The sequence below is a fragment of the Contarinia nasturtii genome, unplaced genomic scaffold, assembly GCF_009176525.2.
Source record: "Contarinia nasturtii isolate CC-2019 unplaced genomic scaffold, AAFC_CNas_1.1 Cnas_scaffold_2367, whole genome shotgun sequence".
Lineage (NCBI taxonomy): Eukaryota > Metazoa > Arthropoda > Insecta > Diptera > Cecidomyiidae > Contarinia > Contarinia nasturtii.
Genome location: NW_022199689.1, coordinates 1148187 through 1175295, shown reverse-complemented (window position 1 = coordinate 1175295; position 27109 = coordinate 1148187). Strand labels below are relative to the sequence as shown.

The following is a 27109-nucleotide window of genomic DNA, read 5'->3' as shown; positions in this document are numbered from 1 at the left end:
GCTGACAACAAGCCCCTTGAATAGAAGTGAAATCTTCGAAATACAAAGTATTTCACAAGGTTATACACATACACGGAATAGATCAAAATTGCCGGAAACTAAACTTTCTAGATGCAAAATCATTCCGAAATCTTGTTCAACAGATTGGATTAAGATATCACAAAAATTTTGAAGCAAAATAAAACGATTCACAAATTACTGCGACTTAACTATAGTCTTGTTCGAATACACACATGGAATACAGAAAATCTTCTGAACATAGAGAGAAAGAATAAAGTTGTGTATGAAATGAACCTTTTATTTTTCGTAAAACACCGATATGTTTGGTTCCATTACTATCTCTAAAAACTCTGTATGACATTTGATTGGCGTCACTTATATTAAAAATGTATAGTAAATAGAGTGAATTTGTACTATCTTCTTTTGCGCGATATTCATTTGCTGAATGTTAATTCATATGGCGAGGGGGAGTTTTTTAATGTGTAAAAAAATTAAAAATAATAATGAAATTAAATTGAATTAAATTTAAAATAATATTAATTGGGAAAGTGATAAATAAAAAAAAACAAGTGATATTCTATAAAAATATGGGTCTTATTAGGTAAAAATTGAATGAATAAGTAATAATAAAAATTGAACTTACCGGTGCATCTATCGCCAACATAACCAGGATGGCAATGACACAAAACATTTCCGTTACTTTCCAGTGTGCAGGAATCGGCATTTTCACATGGACAACGATTACATGTGCCCAAAAGACCGGCCGAACGGTCGTTTGAATCACGATAGTAGAAGTGGTCGCAAGACTAGTAGCATATTCAGAAATCAAATAAATTTTTGCAATCAAAGATAATAATATGAATAATAAATTAAATTACCTCACAACTTGAGCCAGTATAACCTTCTGGACAACGGCAAATTTCAATATCTTTAACCAAATCTTGACCGGTATTTTGTTGAACGGCTGTGTCCAAGGCAACATCGCTCAAAGAAACTAGTGATATTCCTTCTTTGAGTGTAGCACGTACTAAAATTGCTTCCAAATTACTCAAAACGGTTAGCAAATCAGCGCGTGAGGCAACCTTTGGACCACCTTCATCAATACTCTGCCAGTCTGATTCTTTGAATAGAGCTTCAGTTCGGTTTTCATTTGGATTGAAACGAGTCCACACTAACGTGATTCCATTACCACGAATAATAATGTCTTGATCGGGAATGTATGTACCATATGCTTCATTTTCAATGCCGAATGATAAATAACCACCATATGACTTGAGTTGATTGCCTAAGAAACGTTGTGGTAGACTCCAATAATATGTGTTTCCATCGTAAATACGATTTGAAAGTTTGTTTGTTGCAAAATCAATGGCTGGATCTTCATTTGTTTGAACTTCTCCGATACGATTTGTTAATGGGAATTTGTCTTCAAAAATAATAGCTGGAATTTGTTGACGGTAGAATCGCGAAGCGGAACAGGTCCGTGTTACACCTGAACAGAAACACTCAGTGCATCCAAGGGGATTAGCTTGGTCGTAATTATAGGTGCCTTGGCGACATTGATCACAACGGTGACCAACAACATTGGGCTGAAGAGAGATTACTTATTATTATGTATTTCTTTCACTTTGTTAAATTGGTGTGAATTATTACCGGACAAGCGGCTTGACTTCCATGAGATTCGTCAGTTGAGCAATCGTATTGTGTTCCACGAGTTGCGTCGCCATTATAACCATTGGCGCAGCGTTCACAACGATCACCTTCGGTATTGTCGCGGCAATTCTGAAAGATATTTTTTGTTGTTAAAAAAATTAATTAAATATAAAATGTAATGTAATTACATAAATCAAATAAAAAACCTCTATCGAGGTGAAGAACGAGTGACGAAACCAAAATTAGAAACACAAAATTATATTATATATTATATATTTTCTGTGAACTGTGAATATAAACTTAATATACATTTGTATATTCAAAACGTTGCAGAAATTCTCTCCTTTTTACTTTGAGTTCATACTGACGCAATGAAGCAACGTTCCGAATATACAAATGTATATTAAGTTTATATTCACAGTTCACAGAAAATATATCTATCAACTATTTTCGTCACAAAATTGATATCAGAAATTTTGTGTTTCTAATTTTGGTTTCGTCACTCGTTCTTCACCTCGATAGAGGTCAAGCGGGGTTGACGTATATGAGATTGGGAACTTTTTTATGCGAACGCAGCTGATCAGCGCCATCTCACATTAGTTCGAATTAGATCGAAAAACTGAATTTAATTCTGTATCATTGAAATGAAAAAGAGAAAAAACAACAACAATGTGCTATATGAGCTGTACATCTATGCGTGCAGATGCATACATACACATATACGCTTACTTCATTCTTTCATTCCATTGTTATACGTATCTCACATAGGACGAGCCTAAAAGTGTCTTTTACATGTATTTATATGCAAACGTCATTCTCTGAACTTTAGAAGAATCCCCCTACACTAATGTAAGAGGAACTAGAAGAAATGGTGAGGAACTAGAAGAAATGGTTTGTGTATTGGATAAATTTCCACTATTGTATATTAAATAAGACATGAACCACCACACATTTTCATTAGTTCGATGTTTATAGGATAGATACAGCGCCATTCAATGTCTGACAACTATACTTGTCCTATGGTATCTCAATGGTCAACAGATCTATGTAGCCATGTTACTGTTGTTGTTTTTTTCTCTTTTTCGATTCAATTCATTGTAACTAAATTGAGTTCAACTATGGAATACAAGATGGCACAGATGAGGGGAATTCGCATTTTGTCTCTTCATAGGCTTAGCCGGTTGATAGAGGTTTTTTATTTGATATCAATAGTTTTGTAAGCGCTATTTTCAATGTTAAAGATTCAAGAAACATGAATTTGAATCTTTTCCAAATACAATGAAAATATGGATTTTTAGGTTATTTTTGGATCAAAATCAATTGTGGTTCATAATGAGGAAAAGTGGTTTTTTCTGTGGTGTGTGGTATCCATATTTTTTTTTTATCTTTGGCTTGGGGCTTAAATTGATGAAATTTTCAAGAGAACATATGCAGCCTTTTTCGAAAAAATGCCCGTTATGTGTGCGGTCAACGGTCAATTTTTGGTTTTTGGCCATCATGAAATTTTTAAGTCGCAGTTGGCACCACTCGAGAGCTTACTTTAACATTTTTTGTCATTTTTGGCCATTTTTGGTCATATTCGCACTATCAAAGGCCATATCTCGAAAACAAGAATTTTCTGAGATATGAGCTATGCGGCATTTTAAAGCTTAGACTTGGGCCTAAAAATCGGTGAAATTTTCAAGTGACCAAGAAAGGCTAGTTTTCCAGCTAATGACCATTATGTGTCCTGCCAAAACCATTTGATAGCTGGCTTTAAGACCTTTCCAACGATATGCATATGTCCGGGGTGTGTCAAGTGGAAGTGCCTCGGTGTCTGTGGGGAAAAAAGTCAAAAAGTGACTTTTGGAGGCCGGCCAGCGTCAACATGGCGGCCATATCGAAAAGTGCCGGAACAAAAAAGTATTAGTTTTTTATGTACTTTAATCCCAGAAAGTTTCAAAAAGATCAGAAACAACTACGCAAAATCGCGGACACACAGACATTTTGATTTTTCATAGAAATTCATATGAAATTTTTAAATTAATAAATTTTTCGAACGGATTAACCGATTTCGACGTTCGAAGTATCGTTGGAAAGGTATTGAGCTCTAGAATAAGAATATCGATGTTTCAAGGGTCAATGACCTCATTTAGTGCCATCTATGGTCATGAAGACAGGTGGACCGATTTTCAAACTTTTATATTTTTTCTTGATCTAAAGCCCAAGGGCTTTCCAACCATACATCAACCGGGGCCAACGGCCTTCTAGGTCTGGATTTCGTATATTACGTGTATATATAGCGAGTTCGACTTTTCAACACACTAATGTGGTTTCGTCACTCGCACGTACTGCCGTCCGCTGTGATTACTTAATACTTACATGACATACACCAGTTTCAACATCACATTCATCTGAATGACCATTGCAATCACATGGTTCGCATAATCCCAAATATAAACCACCTTGACTACGTTTGTAGCCTGAAAATAAAGTTATATTCCGAATAAAATCGATTATCTATTTAGACCAAAAAAAGTGTTATTTATAATCACACCTGGTGCACAATCTTCGCAACTCGATCCTTGATGACCAAGTGGGCATGAGCATTGTTCTACTTCAGATGCACGTACATTATTGCCAGTATAGTGTTGACTGGCTGTATCCAAAATAACTTGAGATAAAGCTGCTTCGTCTGTTGTCGTTGTATATGTAGCTTTGATGAAAATATCTGAAACGTCAGCCAATGTCATTAGCAATTGCTCACGATTGATTGTAATTCCATCGACACGTTGCCAACTGTCTTCTAAAATTGGTACGGCATACGATTGTAAACTGCTTGGTGCTACTTCATCGCGACGATGATGCAAAATAGTAATATCGTTGGCACTGCGAATTACAACATCTGGTGCATTATTGCGTGACATACTTCCGCCTGGTGTTGGTTTATATCGAATGCTATAGTTAAGATTTCCACCGTATGAAGTGATTTTATTGCCGGCAAAATGTGATGGTAAACGCCAGAAATAAATATCAGTATCGCCAGCCAAATCATGGACTGAAACTTCATTATTGTAAGTGGTAATATCGAGATCACTTTCTTGTGGATTTTCATAATCGGTAATCAGTGTGAATTCATGACGATTCTGTGCAAATGTTGCACGCACCGAATCTCTGTACAATGAACTACTTGTACATGTTTGACTGACACCATTACAGAAGCACTGAATGCAACCAGTGCTCCATTTTGGATTCAAAAAAAATGAATGACTTGAGCATTGATCACAGCGTGAGCCGGTTACGTGTTCTTTACATTCGCAACGACCATCTGGATGCTGACGAAGTGTTCCACGAGGATCACAATGTGAAACTGGTTGTTCAACAGAGCATGAACCACCTGGTAATAATGGATTTCCAACGAATCCTTGAGCGCATTGTTCACATCGACGGCCAGTGTATCCACGGTTGCAATCACAAACTGGTTCATTGTCTGTGCCTAAATAGCAAGTTTGAGCAAAGTTATTTGCGCCATTTGTTGATGGGCATGGACATGGCTAAAGAAATTTAAAACACAAAACGAACACGATTAATTAACGATTTATCTTTGAGGTAACTTTTTTTTTAATTTCATACTTTGCATGGAATTTTCCGGTATGGATCGCCATAAGTTCCTGGTCTACATGGTTCTTCATCGCGTATGCAACGGCCCAACCAAGCACCACTCTCCTGTCTAGTGTATCCAGGAGCACAAGTTTCACAGCTCAAACCTGTCATTAATAAGAATATTTTTTTTTTACATATCATATTGTTGTATATACAAGTGAGTAAAGCGATATAATTTACCTGAATATCCAGCTGGGCATTTACATTCTTCGACAAGTGAGGCTGAACCAAGTCCACGATCGATAACACCTGATGAATCCATAACAATATGAAGCAATTCAACTTCACGTTGAACCGTATCAATGTATTGCAATCGTATCAAAATATTTTCCACATTGGCCAATGTGACCATGATGTCTTCACGTGAAACTAAACGTCCATCCATATTATACCATTGACCGGGTAAAAACGAAACAGAAACTGAATTACGAATTCCTTCTTCAATACGATTTGGATTTCGGTAAATCAGATTGTTTCCATTCCCCTATTGAAAATAAAAATAACATGAAATATATTTTAATATTGTATCATATATTGTGTTTGAACATTCAGAATATTCAAAAATGTTATAATCTTAAAACAAAACCCACCATAACGATGACGTCGGGTGCATCATTTGGTCTACCTTGTCCACTATATTCAACTTCATATCGGAATGAGCCTAGAAACCGAGAGAAAAAATTGCTTATTCGTATTCTATGACTTCCAAAACATAGAGGAAATATTATTTGGAGGGTGCTAGTTTTTTGGCCGATTTCAATACTTTACTCGGTGTGTGCGGAAAAATAAAATGAGATAAACATGTTTTGGTACTCACCTCCATATGATTTCAAGTCGTTTCCGAGATAGTCACGAGGAAGTGAATAATATGGTAATTCACCAGACACTGGTAAATTGGCCAATCGCAATTGAACGCCATGACGTGTTGCGAGTAAATCGTGCTTGTCAAATTCACCGATGGTAATTGAACGTTGTCCAGTCCATGGGCCATGTACACCTACTACAGTGAGTGAAGTAACCGGTGGTGGAAGTGCGTATGTAAATAGATCGGCACTTTTACATTGTGTTGATACACCAAAGCAGAAACAATTAATGCATTCATCTGGACGTGTTGCTTTGTCATTGAAAAATCCATTTTGGCATACCGATTCTTCGCCAGATACACTTAAAATTGTATCGGGAACAACAAATTCTGTGCCTTGATTGTTGAGCAATTCGCATGAGTAGGCGCCCGAATCTTCTACGCCGATATTTGAACAAGTCAAAACACCATATCCATTATGACTTGTGGTAGTACCTAGGGTTAATCACATAGAAAAGAATGGAAATAATGGAAATGAATCAATAAGTAATGGATGGAATAGTAGATTTCGTGATAATACATTTTTCTGGAATATGACCCCAGTTCAAACGCCATAAAACCAGTGGCGTTGGAACACCAACTGCTCTGCAAGTAATATTGAATGTATCGCCTGGTTGTAAGTAAACACTTGGTGGCGGTGGTTGTGCAACAGTTGGTTTAGTGCAACCAATTTCATCGGATCCATCGATGCAGTCTCTATGGCTGTCACATTCAAATGATTTTGGAATACATTGACCGCTGTGGCATTCATATTCGCTTCCCGAACATCGTGATCCAGGTGCAACTGTTCCATTACAATCTTGTTCATCAGAACCGTCTTCACAATCATTCTCGCCTATGATCAACAAAAAATGATATTTGAGTTGTTTGTTTTCGACAAACTAGTTAGATTTCCGAACATATTACTCATTAAAATTTTACTTACCATCTGAATGTAAAAGAAGTAGTAGTAATCAAATCGGCATTTTTTAATGTCAACCAAAAGTGTGAAAGTATCCAGTACGAATGTTTGCATTTACCATGAAATATTAAATTATTATACTAAATTATATTAAATTATTATTGACATATTTTATGTATCTATATGAATCTTTTCTCTTTTTTTTTTGAATTAGAAAAAATTGTTTAAACTCACCGCATCGCCATGTTTTCAAAACGCACTTATTATTATTACATTTGAATTCATTTGGTTGACACCGACCATTAGCTGTGCAACTAGATTCATCAGAACCATCGGCGCAGTCTTTGTAACCATTACACAATACGTGCTTTGGAATGCATTGACCATTCATGCATGTGGCTTCATTCGGTGAGCAAGCTGTTCGTGGACGTTCCCAATCAACATTACCTTAATTAAATAATAAGCGGTGCAATTAGTACACAAAAAGTGTATTTTTTGAAGGAAATATTCCATTTTAAAGGAGTATTTTTTGATGAAATGTGCTAATTACCCGATGACATTCATTATACAGAATGCATGTGAAAAAGAAGGATTTGTTTGTTATGTATAAATGTATTGAGAAACCAAGAAATCAAATAAGTATCCGAGAAGGAATCTGAGACTTCTTCCGAGATTTCATTGAGGTGTAACATCGCCATCCAAAAAACTGCATTTTTGTATGGTGGTGTTATATTTCAATAAAAACTAACGAGAAATCTCACACGCCATTAACAAACCTGGACTAAAAAATTCGAAACCAATATGCGGTACTTTTCCAAACTTTAGTTTCTTTTTTGGTTGTATAAAATCATACAGAATCCATACTTTGGTTTGCATGTAAAATTATTTCAGTATTCAATTAAGAACTTTGAATTTTTTTTTGGTATTATAATTATGAAATTAAAACCAAATTGTTGAAATACTTACGACGCTCAACTTGAAGATGAACACCAACTTGAGCTCCGGGAGTTGATGATGGGACTCCAACTGCTTCACAAATATATTCTCCACTATGTTCCAACTGTTCAAATGAAGGAAAGATTCAATGAAAAGATTTACGAATACAGACAGTGACACTTAACCCAAATAATAATAACTAACTAACTATAATTTGACATATCCAATGAGCTGTCAAAAATTGTTGGTGTGAACACAACTTACTCGAATATTCGGAATTTCTAAGCGACCTTGTTGATCCTTTGAACCAAGTGGCAATGGGCGACCACCTGGTCGAGTCCATCGAACTGGTACACGTAATACACCTTCATCACGGCACTGGAATACAACTTCCAAACCTAAAATATTATATGAAATTTCAATTACTATTTGAATCGTTGCGGCGAAAGAGTAGCTCTTATTTTTCTCCAAATAATACTGCAACATAAAGTTTTTTATGAATAGTTTATTTGTTGTATTACAACAAATAAACCGTGTGAAAAAAACTTCATGTTGCAGTATTATTTGGAGAAAAATAAGAGCTACTGTTTCGCCGCAACGATTCATTTGGCAATTAACATTGTTCGCAATAAATTTCGTTGAGTGAATTTCTTCATGCGTTGATTCGGATTTGACTATACTGTTCTTTTTAAATAAATATAAGTTGGAAAATCTTAAAACTGAAAATCCAAAAACAAATTACTATTCATGAGAAATCTTGAGTCATTTTTCAAATTCATAGAATAGAAGTTTTAGAAATTTTGAACATGCACACTGTAGAAATGGTAGATTAATATCAAATGAGTTGGTTAGTATGTTGGCATGCATATTTCGATAGATTCAGAATCGGACTTACCCTCACGAATGTATCCTTTGTGATTAGCAATTGAAATTAATAGATTTAAATTGTAGTAAGATAGAGTTTAGAATAAACAAATAAATACATGTTTTCATTTTATCGTTGTTATATTAAAAAGCACAGTTGTTGTTTGAAATCAGTGAGAAAAAAGTCATTAAGCATAAATTACAATTACGTTTAAACAGTCGAGAAAAGAAGTAAAATAAAAACAATTTGTTGAAAAAAATAATAATATTGTTTTGAGAGAATTAATTATCATTCCTACTTACTTTCTTTGATCGTTTGATTGTTTGGATATGTTTTCAATTCCAAGCGATGGTTGATTCCAGATGATGGTTGTGGGAGTTGTTGTGGTTTTGATGCTGCAATTAAAAGTCATGGTAAATTAGAATTTATATCATTTTCGGGCGAACAATTTTTGAATTATAATTGATGAGTAAATTGTGTATTAATTTATTAACCGTTTTGTTTGATGCATATAAATGATTGACTATTAGATGTGCTTTTCATTAGTCATCATTAGTTTTTTGTATAAGGGTTTTAATTTTGGTAGTTTGGTTGTATCACTTTTCGATATTTGAATGTGAGTGTTATCTCTTGGATATTGGATTGTATGTGTATGTCGAGAGACTTACTATTTGTATGACAATCAAGTTCATCGCGTTTTTGTTCATCAATGCATGGGCCATTTTCGCATCGGAACATATTCAAAAGACACCCTGTTCCAATTACATCTTCACCTTTGTGTGTGTGTGTGTGTGTGTGTGTGTGTGTGTGTCAATTTGAATTTTGTGTGATTTTCCAGAATGATATATATGTGAAATATGTAATTTTTTGTTTCATTTTTTTAAATGATGAGTAAATGAACAAATCTTGTGCTCGTGAAGAGCCAAATAAAACATTTTCAATGGTACAAAATGAGAAAAAAAAGCGAAATGCAAATGTAAAAATTATGTATACATACTGCAAAAACGTTCATCGGAGTAGTCTTTACAATTGTACCGTCCATCACAGTATTCTCTAGCATCAATACAAGTTCCATCGTGACATTGCCATTGCCCAGGACGACAGCCTAAATGACGTAACATAGAAACAATAGATATGTTCACATTTTGTTTTACTGTATGATACAAAAAACTCACTTTTGCACAAGTCCGCGGATTCGTCGCTACCGTCCTGACAGTCGAATCTCCCATTGCAAGTCAATTGTTGACGAATGCATTCTCCATTTGCACATGTAAATTCGTCTTCTCCACAGATGTCTATTTTATTTGTATGATGATGTGAAATAAAAATACAATTAAATACATTGCTCTTTTGAATGATAACTAGAACTGTCTTCGTATTTTGAAACGTGCAAGTCAAGCCAAAATTGTTACATGCAAGATGCAATCATCAAAAACAATAAAAAAAGTAAGACTGGAAAACTTAGATAATAAACGAAAAATGTTCATGCAAAAAAATGAAAATTGCTGCCATCATAGAAATCTGAATATTCTCTAAATCATTTACATTGTCGTTCACTTGTACAATAATCTGTGTATACGCCAAACGAAACTGTTTAGTTCGTAGGAGAAATCCGGCACTCCTCCACACGTTATCCAACAATCATATCTTCCGTTAACAAAAAATATATCATGCAATGGGGACACACTCGCACGATCAATACCTTTCGAACGTTGTACATTTGCCAAATTACGGTATGCAATGTACAAAATGCTACAAGTAAAACTCCAAGTTAAAGCAAGAACAAACAACTATTGGAGCACATTGGTAATGGTTCCGTTGAGAAGAAAAAATTCATTCAAATTGAAGTTGAAATGTTTAAAGAAATGATCAGAAAAACGATACCAATTGTACAATACGAAAATACTATCAATAATAACTGTCAATTCAGAAAATAGTTTTGCCCGATTCGACATCGTAACACACTTTAAAAAATTCGACCAAAGTGTATATAAAATAAACAGTTTGAAATGGTCGATTTTCGGCCACGGGCGGCCCTAGTAACAAATAAATATACATACGGCAAAAACCTTCATCGGAATAATCTTTGCAATTGTATTGTCCATCACAGTATTCTCTAGCATCAATGCATTCACCGGACGTGTGACACTGCCATTGCCCAGGACGACAGCCTAAATGACGTAACATAGAAGAAACATAGAAACAAACACACAATGGATTTGTCCACGTTGTGAATACATATACAGTAAAACCCTAGGTAAAACCTTATCATCATATCTTCCGTTCTTTCGCACTTATCATACAAACTAAAACATGATAAAGTAGCAATCATTTCGACGATTCACAAATCAGCAAAATACCTTTTCAAATTGATGATAATATAACACCCGGTACGACTAAAGCATATATCTGTCCCCTTAGCTACAAACAGCCACCTGGCGGTCAGATATGTTATATATGTGTCATATATCCATAACATTGCTTTGACGTCTTACCTCAACAAAGGACTCTGTATTCTAAATCGAATGATGAAATTTATTTCCAATGTGACATCAAATATTTTCCCGATCGAAATGTTGTTGGAATATTCACAGTAAATTTTATCAACACTCTGTTATTTCGAAATTAAAGCAAAAATGAACACAAAACCAACTGTGAATATATCCATTCCACAGCAAACAGCGAACACACAAGATTGTTGAAATTGAAATGACAATAAAACCAATTGATCACCCAAACCACGCTTCAAACACTCTCATATAATTCTCAAGAAATCCTCTTAAAAACAAAACAAAGTTTTATTGTAAACAAAATCGGTTGGTGCGATTGTAGTTTCAAAGTGATGGAAGTTGTTTATACTAACAATACTGTCACACGATGCGAGCACATTTTTAATACATATAAATGAATATCTTTGGATTTGGTTTGACACATATACACCGCGCCAATCGAAAAATGTCAGTTGCATTTCGAAAATTCAAAATAATAATTCCACAAATAAAGAAAATTAAATGCAATAAATGACGTGTAAAAGAGTTCTTCTGCAGAATTTTAAATTAAATTAGGCAAATCTCTTTCCGAATAAATTGTTTATTTTTTTATTTGAGCGTAAGATTTAGATTTTCAATTTAAAACTTAATGTATTGGGTTGTGTTCACATTCTGGTGGTCATTTTCGTGTCAAATGGAACGGATTATGTGCATAGTTTCCACGAATTCCAATGGAATGGATCCACTTGTTTCTTTCGCTTCCAATAATATTTCATTTGACAACATAATGTGAACACAACCCAATACATTAAGTTTTAAATTGAAAATTCAAATATTACGCTCAAATAAAAAAATAAACAATTTGTTAGGAAAGAGATTTGCATAATTTAATTTAAAACTCAGCAGAAGAACTATTTTTTATACGTCATTTATTGCATTTAATTTTCTTTATTTGTGGAATTGGTATTTTCAGTGTTCGAGATGCAACTTACATCTTTCTGACATTTTTCAATTGGCGCGGTGTGTATGTGTCAAACCAAATCCAAAGATATTCATTTATATGTATTAAAAATGTGCTCGCATCGTGTGACAGTATTGTTAGTATAAACAACTTCCATCAGTTTGAAACTACAATCGCACCAACCGATTTTGTTTACAATAAAACTTTGTTTTGTTTTTAAGAGGATTTCTTGAGAATTAGATGTGAGTGTATGTAGCGTGGTTTGGGCGATCAATTGATTTTATTGTCATTTCAATTTCAACGATTTTGTGTGTTCGGAAAGCTGTTCGCTGAGAAATGGATATATTCACAGTTGGTTTTGTGTTCATTTTTGTTTCAATTTCGAAATAACAAAGTGTTGTTAAAATTTACTGTGAATATTCCAACAACATTTCGATCGGGAAAATATTTGATGTCACATTGGAAATAAATTTCATAATTCGATTTAGAATACAGAGTTCTTTGTTGAGGAAAGACGTGATATTTATAATGCGTTCTTCATTACTGTTTCATTTGATTTGTGATAGAAGTGTTTTTATCTTATTGTGTTTGTGATCTATGCTATATTTGGTGCATTTTTTTTCTAAATTTGTGTCTATTTTTTATTTTCGTTTATTTGTATCAGTTCTTCAATTTGTATCAGTGTACATGTTTGTTGTTATTGGTGGTCAACAAATTGTTATGATTTAACATTCGCTTAAAACCTGTCATTGAGACTTTTTACTGACTCGCAAATCACATACAGACTCTTATTGATTAGTATAATTTACATGAGACTCTTGCGATTCACATATGTCATAAGCCCCTTGTGTTATGGATATATGACACATATATAACATATCTGACCGCCAGGTGGCTGTTTGTAGCTAAGGGGACAGATATATGTCTTAGTCGTACCGGGTGTAATATAAAGAATTCTTATTTTCCAATTGAATTAGCTGCACTCTACTAGTTTCACAGGTAACATTGGTATCAGCTATTTTAACAGAAAACTAGCAAGCAAACAATGAATGAAAGGAGCAAAGAGGCAATTAATTGAAAAATGTAATTACAGTCGATTTCCAATCATACTGTTAATATTTAATCCAATATTTATTTTGGTCAGTTGATATATCAACGACATTAACCATGTAATAAGTTCTATCCTTCGCTTTGAGTAAATAAATGAATTCCAACTAGATCATTATGTAATGTATGAAAAAGATCAAGAAGTTAATGTGGTCCCATGTCAAAACGACATTTTCAATCACAGTAAAATTGAATTATTCAGTTGATGCAGTTTAAATCGTAGATGCATAAAAATTCGTCATCCGACCAGTATATTTCATTTTTATTTTGTTTATTTCAATAAGAAATTTTTGGGTGCCACAAAATATGGTTCAAGGTGAGAAAAATAGTATAGTGCGAGCATTGTAAAATGTTAAGTTGAAGTATATAAATGAAGAAGCAGTGTTAGAATATAAGAAAAATAGAGTAATCCTGTGAGTTAAATGCGTGAATTTGGTGCATCATATTTTGTTGTCAATTTATTTGAAGTGATTAATTTCCAATGCATGAAATACTCACTGCAATCAATTTCGTCACTGCCATCTCTACAGTCCCTGACTCGGTCACATTTTTTTGTGTTCGGCAAGCAAACATCCTCATCGCCACATTTAAATTCATCATCTCTACATTCTTCTGGTAGTACTGTGAATAAAAAAAAATTCCGTATTATTTGAACCTATACCTACCATATTATGAATAAATTACCTTGACAGCCACTTTCGTCATAGCAATCACTACATTCACAGCGACGATTACATCTATCGGCTACACCAAAGCAGCCACCATTTGGACAAGTATATTCTGGACAACGTGTTGGCTTTAGCCAAAAAAGGGCAATCATTTATTTTCAATATTTGATTTAGAAAGTGATGTTTGATGGGCAAAAGAAAATTAATTACATGTGGGGGTTGTGAAGTCGTGGTGGTAGTTCTTTCAATTGGACAATTAGCTGCATCTTCATCTCTACCATCGGCGCATTCATTGTTTCCGTTACAGAGAATCGATCGGGGATGGCATTTATTATCGCATGATATTTCATCTGGGCGACATTCCGGAACTATATTGAAATGACAAACAATTCATTTGAGATATATGATTAAAAATGCTACAAGGAATCCCATTTTTCAAAATGTTTATTGGTTACATCTGTTCTAATTTAAACTGATGATATATGTGCATTTATATAAACAGTACCAACTATACACAAATAGTAATATTAACAATACATATGAAATAAAGAATATATTAACCATATGCACAAAATGTATGAGCGCTAAACTTTACCGTTGCATCATTTTTCAATGATGTGAGCAAATGAGACTTAGTGTCTTGTTTGAGCTATTTTATGAGATGCTTACCTGGTGTCACATCAGGGCAATTGCTTGGGGCTTCGTCTGAATTGTCTATACAATCCATGGTACCATCTGGGAAAAATTCCGGTTGGATTATACCAATTTACATTCGATTCATGCTTGTAAAATCACCAATTAACCATTTGAATTTTTCGAATACTTGATTACTTACCGCAACGGAATTCTTCATTTATACAATTTCCGTTATCACATTGCCATTCACCATCGCCACATGGAATATTATTTGATGATGTTGTGGCTGTAGAGTATTGTGTGTTCGAATATATTTTTAACATAGAAAAAAACACATAAATTTTATATAAAGTGCAAACATTCACAAAAGAGTTCGCAAGAGTTTTTTGTTTCGTTTTTTTTTTTCAACACATAAGCATGCAGCATATATTAAACATTCGGTCGGTTGTATTTAGGCGCAATAGCAAACATATGTACAAAAATAAAGAATAAAACAAATATAAACCAATTGAATGATGTATTAGTGTTAGAAATAAAATATGTAAAATGATTTGCGAATTTGTTATGTGGTTGATTTCACAATATTTATAGTCTATATTGTTGGCAAAATCAACTGAATTCTCTAGAATAAATACAGCGTATGATACGGTCGCACACCAAAGGTTGTTTTTACATACATTTTTTGCTGTATTTTGTATGACGGTGTTTCGCTTTGAAATGCAACCTTTTCATACGCTGTTTTTATTCTATAGCAATCAACTCTATTCAACATTGACTCAAATGGGGAATAGATTTTTTTCTTCTCAAATTGAAGAATATAGAATAGATATATACACGTTTTAATGTTTATTCAAATTTGAGCATGCGTTTTACGAGCGTTTTACCAATGATTTTATTGTCAGAGTCAACATCGCTATCGTTACAGTGTAATTCATCGGATCGGTCGTTGCATTGATAAACACCGTCACACAAATGTTGCCTCTCCACACAAAGTCCATCGCCACAACGAAATTCTTGTGCATTACATGAATATTCTAAATGAAAACACACATATGTAAAAATGAAAGCAAGCAATCATGCCTAATTGCAAATAATTTAAGTAGCTCTATTTTGTGTTTTAGTACAATTTTCGTCACAAATTTTGAAAATCCAATGTCGAGGGTTAAATTCAAATTTTAAAAACATCAAACCGTTTTATTTGGTTTTCTCTAATTTGTTGGCCGGAAAATGATTGTCCGAAAAATTGAATCATCCTTCACCCACTTGAATTCAAGTACTAACAAAGACTTACCACAATGAATCTCATCACTAAGATCCATACAATCATGAATTCGGTCACAGCGCGATGATTCCAAAATACAGTCTGAATTGTGACATCTGATACGGTTTGCGAATTATTTGATTTTGTCAAACCAATGTTAAGACAAGCGAGGAAGTGTATTGCGTATAATGACAAAAAAGGTGGAATTCAATCAATTTATTGATTAGACCAAGAGAGATAGAGAAATTAAGATAATGGGATTGAGGATGGATTATGGCGAAGTATAATTTCTTACTGGAAGGCGCCCGGTTGGCAAGATGGACATGCTAATTCGTCACTACCATCTAGACAGTCTTTTACACCATCACACCGACCTTCGTTGGCAATACACAAACCGGAGCTGCATGTAAATTCGTATTCAGCACAGGGAACTACAAGAAATGGGTGCTGTATAATATCATCATGTGTTTGTTGTTATTGAAAAAGGAACTTCATTCGATTTGATTCAAGTGGAAGTGGAGATTAGAACAAAAATAATACAGACTTAAGGATGAAGTTTCGGGGAAATTACAAACCGAAGGGTTTTGTGGAAATTAAAAAAGGAGAAGGACGCGCACACCAACCCACATGGTGAGCCCACTGATAAACGTCTTCGTACAGTAACGCCACAAACGATAATAGACGGTGACGTTTTAAAACGGTGTTTCAACACCAGCTATTACTCTTGTCTTACAGAGTATGCTACGATTTAACGTTGTGCGTGAATGTTTTTCCACATCTAACTGCTTAGTTGTACTTGTTGAACGTCGAATCGATTGTGGCGTTAGTGTACGTAAACAATCATCTAAAATTATATGTACTTCTATACAATGCGCTCACTGTGTGCACCAACCTTCGTGAATATTATCACAATCTTTTTCATCGCTAGCGTCCAAGCAATCGATCACCGAGTCGCAGACTTGTGATGATAGGATACATTTGGTTTGATCGCATTGGAATTCGGAACCCAAGCAAAGCTCATTGTCGTCTTTGTACGATAACGATTTGATGCCCATAGTTTTAAATACGTATGTTGATGATGAAGAAAATGAAAAGGGTGAAAAAGAAAAAAAAACAATATGATACAAAAGCAGTTTATAAACATATTGATAAATATGGCAAGAAAAGTATGAATAAAAATAAAATAAATATCTTAAGTATACATTTTTACAATACCTAAGCGAATGAAATTGATGCTACGGGTGATTTAGGTATAATATGTGCGCAAAATATGTTAGTGTAAAGACCATATAACAAATTAATCAATTAATTTTCATTTAATCACTCTAGTCCGAATCTCCTTTTAATAGGTTACATTTAATTTTGTATCTTTATTTTGTATATATACTTTATCATGTTAGAGAAAAAAAGCAATAATTAAAACACCTGTGCCTTGACAGAGGTATTCATCACTTGAGTCAATACAGTCAGGGACGCCGTTGCAAAATTTGTACGATTCAATGCATGTGTTGTCCGAAATGCATTTTATCTCACCCGTTTTACACGTCTTATCATTATTACTCGAATTGTGTTGAACTAGAAATATGTGATTGGGATTTGATTGATTTAAAAAAACTGTGATCATTGAAGTATAAATTTTAAACATGAAACTGTTACGGATTGTCTTGTTAGGGAAAGATAAACACGAAAATATCCACATTCAATATTCGACAGATACTTTTTAGGATAGGATTTACTGGATCATTATTTGTGAATAATATTTGACGACTTTAAAAATGTCAAATCAAAAAATCAACATAATTTAAAGTGAAATTAATTTGAACATAAAATAAAATACAAATACAGTAAAATCAACTCATTTAATTCTTCAACGAGTTATAATTTTTTACTAAAATTCTTTCATAAAATGAAAATTAATTTCATTGCATATATAGTTAGTGATAAATTAGTGAGAAATATGGAAATGGGGAAAATTTATAAGACCGTTAGCCACCCAACATACATTAGTATAAATACAAAATTGTTAACTTGACGAAGTGTTCATTTTAACTGTCGCCTTACCACAAACGATTTGACTCTCATCGCTATTATCAATACAATCGAAGAAACCGTCACATTTTTTCAAAATATCCACACATCCGCCACCTGTTAGGCATTTGAACTATTTGCGATATTTTTTGAACACGAGCGGTTTGAGTGTGTATATGTGGGCGTAAACGTATGTGTTCCATTGTCATTGAGAAAAACAAATAAACAAGTGTCAATAAATGAATTCGTTTTTTTACTCGAAAATCAATTCGACCAAGCATAGATTGGTTTTTTATAAACAAACAAACAATTAAACATGTTTTTTATGATTGATTTTGAGATTTTTGGAAGATCTTGTGGAACAACAACGATTAAAACTAACCTGATAAGGAGCACAATCACAAATTGACGCATCTTCATCTTTAAAATTTTGGCAATCGCGATGCCCATCGCAGACAGCTGAACGGTCTATACATTGATTACTTTCATCTAAACATGCAAATTCACTTTGATCACACGATGGATCTTCGATATTTCCCGCTATAAAATGTCACAAACAAAACCGATATATTTAGCAGACTGAGAGAAAGCAAAAGACAGCATAGCATTTAAAATGGTGATGAAGAAGGAAAATAGACAACCACAAAGACAACCACAGACACAGAGGTAGAAAAAAGATAGTATAAAATCATGTGGAAGAAATTAATTTACGTGCACAGTTTAGCTCGTCCGAATTATCGTTACAGTCGACTATGCCATTACATCGACGTTTTGCCTCTATGCAGATCCCATTATTGCACTTAAATTTATCCTTAGTGCATGCATTAGCTGACACCGCAAATAAATTGTTTTAATGTGTTAATTCGATGTGCATTCCCATCAAAATGAATACAAAAGATCCATTCAAGCCATTACATGTTTTTATTTTCGTTTGGTTATGGTAATTTTTTCCGTGATCCAATCGTATTATGAATAAAATAAGATATAAATACGTTATTTTCTATTTAATTTTAAATATTATATAAAATAACAACACGTATTCAAAAGTAAAACTAATGAGTTAATAAAACACAAACTATTAAAATTTTCCGTATTTCTGTATGACGTAAAAATAAGAAAAACAGAAGAGAAATACGACATCGTGATACCACTCATTGAATTTTTGGATTTGTAATATACATTTTTTAGCGAATTTTAGACCATATTGGATAGATAAATATCTGACCATGAATTTACAAAATAGCACCTAATTTGTGAAATATCTGGGACATCTATCTATCCAATTCTAATGTATGTTTGAGACACTTACGACAATTTTTCTCATCACTCAAATCGGTTGGATCTTTTGGTTTGATCAAACGACAATCGTAGAAACCGTTACATTTCTTTTTATAAGGAATCGTTACATTGTTTTCACATGCAAATGTTTTTTCTGAAAAGTAGAATATAATTATAGTGTATTTTGTGGAGATGCCACAGTTTAGAGTCTTGTACTGTGGTCACTTGCTAAATTTGATGTTATTTCCTTCATTCAAATCCGCTTGTATATTGTTGAAGCTCAAGATTTTTTCCCGAATAAAACTTACTTTATACTTTAATACGACGTTAAATGTTACGTAATTGTTATTCTCATAAAGATCAAAGTTCTAAAAAAAGCAATTCCCATTGAGCAAAAACATTCAAAGGAAAACGATTGCACGCAACATTTCAAAACAAATCACACGAAATCTATCCAAATCAAATCTAAATGCCTAACATATTACAAAGTAAAATGAAATACACTATTTTTGCCATACACATAACAACAAGATGCATTTCTCATGTGTCATAGTTCAAAATTGAATACAAAAGCCATATTTATCAATTTAAATTTCCATTGGATGAGGCATAATGAATGCTACACTCTTATATCGGTGGTATTAATATTTAGTATTTTGGGATTTTCAGCTACGATTAATCCAAAAGGACTAAAAAGTAATCCAATGGGATCATTTTATATTTTTTAACTTGAGTTCAATAAACACTTTTTTGTTGTTTGTAAAAAAATATCTCAAAGTGAATCTTCCTTTGGAACACTGTTTCATATTGTATTGACATTTACATGAAACTTCAAATGCTTGTCATTGTTATTCGATTGCAAACATCACCTTTCACGGTCTTATGTTTATTGTGTAAATCACGTACACCGTTGTCGAAAAAACTAAATTTTGTTCCTGTTGGAATTTCGATTAGTTTGTTTATTAGAATATAATTCTCAATAGAATCCTTTTTTCCATCGCTTCTGTGCAATTCATTAGATTTCTGATAAAATGTTTTATAGCTAGTGAAAACAAAGTAAAGAATTGATTAGCGAATGGTTTTCAATAGAATTTTGGGTCGGTTCGCATCAATATCAACATTCCATGTCACAACCGCTTTTGTGTGCTCAGTGATTTTTTTTCAAAAGGGTAACATGGCAAACATTTTGCAAAATTTTAAAAATCCATCAGAATCTTGAACAACCGAAACACTATCGTAAAATGCGTGTTGACGAAAGATTAATTCTTGCTTTGTTGACGAATGATTTTCAATAAGATTCTTTTGCATCGAATATCAACATAAATTCCGTATCACAAGTTTGGGAGTGTAATTTAGCGAACATTTTGTCAGCATTTGAAATCGGACTGCAGAATTATGAAATTGTATTTATGCAAGAGTGAAATGAACGCATTGATATTTGTTTATTGTGAACCCGTTCGATCACATGAATCGGTGATTGTATATTTTGATAAATTTTTAGAGGCCTGTTTTTAAAATACCAGGAACCTATAAATTCATCAACAATAAGTCTCTAATTAATAATAATTGCTAATTAGTCTAATAATTGCTAAGTCAACCGATTTTTGAGTATAATTAATAAATTTATTTAATGGCATGCATAGTCTATCATAGTCATTGTAGTTTTTGATAAATATAACAGTGGCCTGAATATTTTCAAACCGGCACTTTTATATTTATCAAAATATATTTTGATTATTCATCAATATTTCGAGGTATAAATATCGGTGGAGATTCCAATACGTTAACAGTTGCTAAAAATGAGCGGTCACAAACGGAATCACGAATCGGCGTTTAAGCCACGAAAGAAGATAAAAATTAAAGAACACCAAACAATTAAAAAAAGTGCTCGAAAAGGTTTAAAAGTGAATCTGCCCATTAACACTGGAAAATTTGCTCAGTTGATTGACGTAACATATGTCCATAAAGTTTTGGCAGTAAATTCAGACGTTTATTACGCAGCATTAAAAAATTGAAAAATGTCAACCAACGCACGCAGTGCATTTATCGGTACCTCGAGACTACTGTCAAACCCAATCCGACATAATACAATCGTTCGCAATGTCGTACAAATTGGATTTACGAAAGTCTGTCGCAAATTGTTTTGGCAGACTAAGTACAAAAGAAATTCTTCGAGTGTTTAAAGACAAGCCAATCTCACCTCGAACCATATTTCGTGTTTTCAAGGATTGCCGGGAAGGTAAGGAACCGGAAAACAAAAAGAAATCTGGTCGTTCACCAAAACTAAGTGTCAGAACAACGAAAAGTCTGCTGTCAAGTGCAAAAAACAAGATTGGTCAATCAACACGACGATTATCACGAAAATTCGAAGTTTCAAAGTCCACAGTGCATTGTATTTTAAAGAAAAACAACGTTTTCTATCGTAAACGTAAGCGAGCACCAAAATATACACCGAGACAACTCGAAATAATACCAAAATGTTGCCGTGCACTTCGTGATAAACATTTTTCAAATGGAAAATTCATGATTTTGGATGATGAATCATACTTTACTTTTGCGCACCATGAATTGAGTGGAAACGATGGCTTTTACACTGACAACATTGAAACAACACCAGACAATGTCAAATATGCCGGTAAGTCAAAATTTGAGCCGAAGGTATTGGTGTGGGTGGCCATATCATCGAAAGGTATTTCAGCGCCAGTTATTCGACCACAAGGAGCCAAAGCGATAAATTCTGATATCTATATTGATCAATGCTTGCCAAAACTGAAGCAATTCATTGAAAACCATCACGCCCGAGACGAAATCATGTTTTGGCCGGACCTTGCAGTCATTATGCGAAAAAAACATTGAATTGGCTCACTGAACAAAATATTCCTTTTGTACCGAAAAAGGACAACCCACCAAACATTCCACAGGCACGTCCAATCGAAGATTTCTGGTCGGCTCTCAAACGTAAAGTGTATGAGATGGGCTGGGAAGCTCAGAGCGAGCAACAGTTGATGGGTCGAATCAAGCGAAAGTTGAAGGAAATGGATGTATCGGTCTGCCAGAGCATGATTTTGAAGGTTCGAAGTATACTACGAAAAATTGAAGACAATGGCCCTTTAAGTGTAATTTGAATGTGCTATTCGATAGCTCATAAATAAAGGTTTACGCCAATAAAAACGAATTTGATATTGTATGTTTGTTGTCCAAATGGCGAACGTCTGAATTTACTGCCAAAACTTTATGGACATATGTTATACGTATTAGAAATGACACGGTGCTACATATTGGGTGCACTGAATTTGCATTATTTCACCAGTGATCATTTCAAGCGCAGTACAGACGAGCAAATCGAAGCATTCTATACTCAATTCGTCGACAAAAATTTTTTTCGAGATTGGTTTTACGGCGTTCAGTTCATTGAGCATGCATTTAACGACGCCAGAGAAAGCGGGTACAGGTTGTGTTACGGCATTTGGTACTATTGCCAAAAATACGGTGTTCGAGCTCCAGTAATTGGAGGATTCGGGAATGTAGTTGAATACGCAGTACAAATGTTTTATACAAATTACAAAAATAATATTTGTATGCACGCTCACTCACGCATCCGAAAGTTTTTCACACATCAAAACGCGAGCAAAGCACAAATTGATGACACCATGGATTTCTTATTCAAGCAAAACTCCAACTGTGTGCCAGACCTGGATTTGATGTGGGAACTGGAAAATACATTAAAGCCAATCCGATTCGACGATGGGAAAGGGTACTTTTTTGCTATGGAAAGCAATTGGTTCAAATACATACCAATATTCCTGAATTTGCAACAGTGAGTTTTCGTTCATTTATTATTGTGAATCAAACGATTGTATTTTTTATGCGACTTTTTTCCATTTTGAAAATTCTACAAATATCACACGAGTAATTTTATCAATTTATTTTTTGGAAAATATCAACCGGCTAAGCCTATGAAGAGACAAAATGCGAATTCCCCTCATCTGTGCCATCTTGTATTCCATAGTTGAACTCAATTCAGTTACAATGAATTGAATCGAAAAAGAGAAAAAAAACAACAACAGTAACATGGCTACATAGATCTGTTGACCAGTGAGATACGTATAGCAATGGAATGAAAGAATGAAGAAAGCGTATATGTGTATGTATGCATCAGCACGCATAGATGTACAGCTCTGTGTGGCCGTGCTATTGTTGTTGTTTTTTCACTTTTTCATTTCAATGCTACAGAATTAAATTCAGTTTTTGCATCTAATTCACACTAAAATCAGATGGCGCTCATTAGCGAGATTCGCAAAAAAAAGTCTCCAATCTCATACAAATATACACCGGCTGGAAAATATACAAAAATAGGTACATTCGCAATCATGAACGTGAACGAAAAGCCGCATTGAAGCGAGGTGAACGAACCGAGCTTCGTGAATACAGAAATTTCACCGTGGTACCAACGTCATCGTTCGAAAGACATTACATTCGAATTGATCGTAGAGTGTTTTATCGCATGTTGAGACAGATAGAATGTCCACATCGATTATTTCGCAATAAAAACGGCGGCCCAAAACAGGAGGAAGACATCAAAAATAAAGAATGGGATGTATTATGGCGTCTGTATTTCGACATCGATAGCATCGAAAGAGAACCGAGAAACAAAAATGATGGCCATGCAACAATAAAATTCGACAACTCCATTCAAACAGATGGTGTCGGTATGTCATTTTTGATGGAACGAACAAAATTCATCATTGAAAAAGACGATGAAGAGCGTATGAAAGAGACACAAGAGATGCTTCTGAAAAGCCAACAAGTGTATGGTCTCGATCCTGGACTACGTTTGGTCATTGGTGGTGTGCGCATTAACAATTTCAACGATCGAAATAATCGCACTGAAACAATCATTCGATTGACATCGGGCCAATACCAAGATATGATAAATTCATCGCGACGGAACAAATGGCGCAAAAAGTTGACAACTGAAATCGATGAAAAGATGCGTCTACATCGTGAGTCATTTGATGAGCAGCCTGGTCCACGAGCCGAAGACCATAAATCATATGCTGATCATATTTTGCGTCATTTTGAAGAAAAGTTCACAGCATACACACAGTATGAATACGCTTTGCAAGCATTTCTCCAGTACATTGACACGAATAGAGCACTTGATGCATATGCAACCAAGCTCATCGATGGTAAGCAAACGTTCATATTTGTCGGTGATCGTTTCATTGCGGCAGATTCACCAGCCCGAGGATATATTCGATCGAAGGTGCGAGATTTGTTCGAGAAGTTGAAACGTCGCCGTAAATGTACAGTGGTCGAGGTGGACGAATTTCGGACGACCAAATTATGTTCGTTGTGCTTCCGTGAACTTGAAAAACCGACAAAAAGAGGCAAAGTAAAGGAGAAATATCGCTATCTCACATGCCATGGATGCGAACCATTGTGTGGAGAAAATGTGCTTGGAAAAGCCCAAGGTCCGATTGAATCACGAAAAAGCAATCGCAAATTGACGCAGCAACGAAAACATCGTCCTCGTACTGATGGTCCACGTATGGCATCAAAATTTCGTAAATATGAAGAGAAAACTCGAATTGGGCGTACTATCACCTGGAATCGTGATGCAAATGCAGGTCGTAACATTCTCTACAAAGGTTTGTGTTTGTTAAATTGATATGCTCTCAGTTTAATATGAACAAGTCAATGAACAATAGACAATGAATTCGTTTTTTTTTATTCCTTACAAACAAACAGGATGGTGTGCTGTTATGAATATAGAGCTACATCCAGCATTTCAACGGCATGTTCATATTTAGAAATTGATATAATCATTGTCATTTTCAGAATCAACAAACAACACAACGAACATTGCGTTCTCATCTGGATCAAGCGCGGAGCTCTCGGCCGTAAGCCCTGGGTTTTGTGCGGGATTTCAACGTGGTCCTACAATTCGCTACAATTAGTAAGTATTTAAATTTAATCCTACAGTGCTAAAATTTAATCCTTTTGGATTATTTTGATGAAAAATCCCAAATGATTAATATTTAATCCCTTCTATTTTACAGTGTAGTAACATAATTATACTCTGAAGATAATGGGACTTATGTTATTGTTCAAAATCAAAATGACCCAATACATGCACACTGGGGGGAAAAGGACAAACAATTTTAAAATTTCCAATCGGTGAAGCTTCATGCTGACCAATGTTTTTCGTTGTAATTTTGCCCAGGAAATGAATCAACTTACAAAATTCAGTCGTATTAGATGGATCACAAAATTGTTCTTCGTCTTCGCCGAGAGGGCATTGAGGAACTCCATCGCACAAAAGGTCATTCTCGATACATGAACCATCTTCACAGGTGAATTGGTTCTCCAAACATCCTTGTATTTATATGGAATGTAATGTAATGAAATGAAAATTCAATGTAAAGTGTAAAAAGCGAATGTCATTAGACAAATCTTAAGAATTTCGACATCCATATATAATACTAAATCTGTATACGTCTATTCATTTATGCGTTGTTAACGAAGAATTTGAAAACGCAAGGTTTTTCAACGTTTGACGAATATTCAAGATACTGTACAATTGAAGAGTTTTCTAATCACCACTTCAATCACCAACACCACCACCGTTAATTATATACACTAGTCAAGTATTTACGGACAATTCTACGCGATTTAAAACGAATCTATCTGTGGTTTCACAGTAATAGTTTGAATAAAATTGCGCAAAATCGCTAATATTATAGTACGAAGTATGAACAGGCCATTGACCAAGTATGTGTAAAATCTATAGATTTATAAAAGAACATACATGCAACCAAAATGCATAGATTCGCTGATCAAAATACTCAGTGCAAATCAAAATGCTGTAATTGATTGATGTGGTGTGCTAGGTTTTTCTACTAATTTCAATAAAAATCATACGAAATTTACTAGTTTGTTTCTTTTTCCTTGAAATCCAGTGAAAGTGACACTTACCACAATAGTCTTCATCTTCGCCGTTCGAACAATTTGGTATGCCATCGCATTTTACTTCTTTTGGAACACACGTGCCATCACCACATTGAAATTGATCCTTATTTTCATCACATTCTGGAAAATTTTGTTGAAGAACGTTAATAAAAACAAATGTGACGACATGTTGAAATATATTTAAATCTTTTCCACATGTTTTTCATTGAATGAAAATGCTTCGCCCAATATATGTTGCTATGAATATGAATTAAACTCTTAATAATGTTTTTGACACAGAAATTATACATACGACATATTTCATCTTCACCGCCCGTACAATCACTGTTACCATCGCAACGAAATACCAATTCTATGCATTTGCCATCTCCACATGCAAATTGATCATCACTGCATTCCTCTGAAAAAAAAATACAAGAGAGTTTGTTTAATGATTTTTTGCCGAAAATGTGAGTTTTTCTTATGTAAATGGAATTCAAGGTTTTTTTGAAAATAATTTTCAAGTCTTTGGATTTTTCGCAAATATTTTCATTTTTAGATTCAAAGGAGCGAGTACGACGTTTCCCCCTTTGCTAAGCGAAATTAATCCGATATACGGCGCTGATGTAAATGTCACTCTATGTCATTCCACAATGATACATTTTTTGGCTTGACAATATATAAGCTCTTCATTCAACATGCATAATTTTTGAACGGTCGAGTAAAAAAAAGAAACATATCATGAAATATTCTTCTTACGTTTATCATAAAAATTCTCTATATTTTAAATTTATTTGTTTAAAAATAACAATAATTTCAATTTTTTTTTCATAGATTGAACAAGAATCTAATGTAAAAAGTAATACCAATGCGA

At 34.2% G+C, this 27109-nt stretch overlaps 1 protein-coding gene and 2 long non-coding RNA genes across 28 annotated transcripts in view; 1 reads left to right on the top strand and 2 right to left on the bottom strand.

The window, feature by feature from the left end:
• The window catches only part of LOC116348276 (basement membrane-specific heparan sulfate proteoglycan core protein), a 109489-nt gene that overhangs the window by 11721 nt on the left and 70659 nt on the right, over nt 1–27109 (bottom strand). For 3 of the 26 annotated variants that reach the window (XM_031779205.1, XM_031779216.1, XM_031779232.1), the window contains 36 exons: nt 26549–26656; nt 26263–26376; nt 19316–19438; nt 18718–18834; nt 18389–18546; nt 18040–18139; nt 17404–17553; nt 16871–17005; nt 16274–16409; nt 16009–16094; nt 15602–15751; nt 14917–15003; nt 14751–14816; nt 14292–14449; nt 14098–14209; nt 13912–14034; nt 10917–11027; nt 10032–10151; nt 9854–9961; nt 9525–9629; nt 9159–9251; nt 8887–8901; nt 8256–8389; nt 8022–8115; nt 7290–7502; nt 7080–7082; nt 6675–6989; nt 6110–6589; nt 5883–5953; nt 5473–5776; nt 5263–5396; nt 4187–5183; nt 4012–4112; nt 1651–1779; nt 879–1586; nt 644–806 (listed from right to left, as the gene is read on the bottom strand). In XM_031779205.1, the coding sequence (XP_031635065.1) occupies nt 644–806; nt 879–1586; nt 1651–1779; nt 4012–4112; nt 4187–5183; nt 5263–5396; nt 5473–5776; nt 5883–5953; nt 6110–6589; nt 6675–6989; nt 7080–7082; nt 7290–7502; nt 8022–8115; nt 8256–8389; nt 8887–8901; nt 9159–9251; nt 9525–9629; nt 9854–9961; nt 10032–10151; nt 10917–11027; nt 13912–14034; nt 14098–14209; nt 14292–14449; nt 14751–14816; nt 14917–15003; nt 15602–15751; nt 16009–16094; nt 16274–16409; nt 16871–17005; nt 17404–17553; nt 18040–18139; nt 18389–18546; nt 18718–18834; nt 19316–19438; nt 26263–26376; nt 26549–26656 (6321 nt within the window). Of the gene's footprint in view, nt 1–643; nt 807–878; nt 1587–1650; nt 1780–4011; nt 4113–4186; nt 5184–5262; nt 5397–5472; nt 5777–5882; nt 5954–6109; nt 6590–6674; nt 6990–7079; nt 7083–7289; nt 7503–8021; nt 8116–8255; nt 8390–8886; nt 8902–9158; nt 9252–9524; nt 9630–9853; nt 9962–10031; nt 10152–10916; nt 11028–13911; nt 14035–14097; nt 14210–14291; nt 14450–14750; nt 14817–14916; nt 15004–15601; nt 15752–16008; nt 16095–16273; nt 16410–16870; nt 17006–17403; nt 17554–18039; nt 18140–18388; nt 18547–18717; nt 18835–19315; nt 19439–25527; nt 25663–26262; nt 26377–26548; nt 26657–27109 lie in introns of all 26 variants that reach the window. The other 23 variants (XM_031779208.1, XM_031779206.1, XM_031779207.1 and 20 more) reach the window with 23 other exon arrangements.
• On the bottom strand, nt 23621–25497 carry LOC116348338. The gene is made up of 2 exons (XR_004201790.1): nt 25026–25497; nt 23621–24927 (listed from the first exon to the last, which is right to left on the bottom strand). It is a non-coding gene; the product is annotated as an uncharacterized LOC116348338 (long non-coding RNA).
• Nucleotides 24824–25833, top strand: LOC116348336. The gene is made up of 3 exons (XR_004201788.1): nt 24824–24935; nt 25036–25243; nt 25347–25833. It is a non-coding gene; the product is annotated as an uncharacterized LOC116348336 (long non-coding RNA).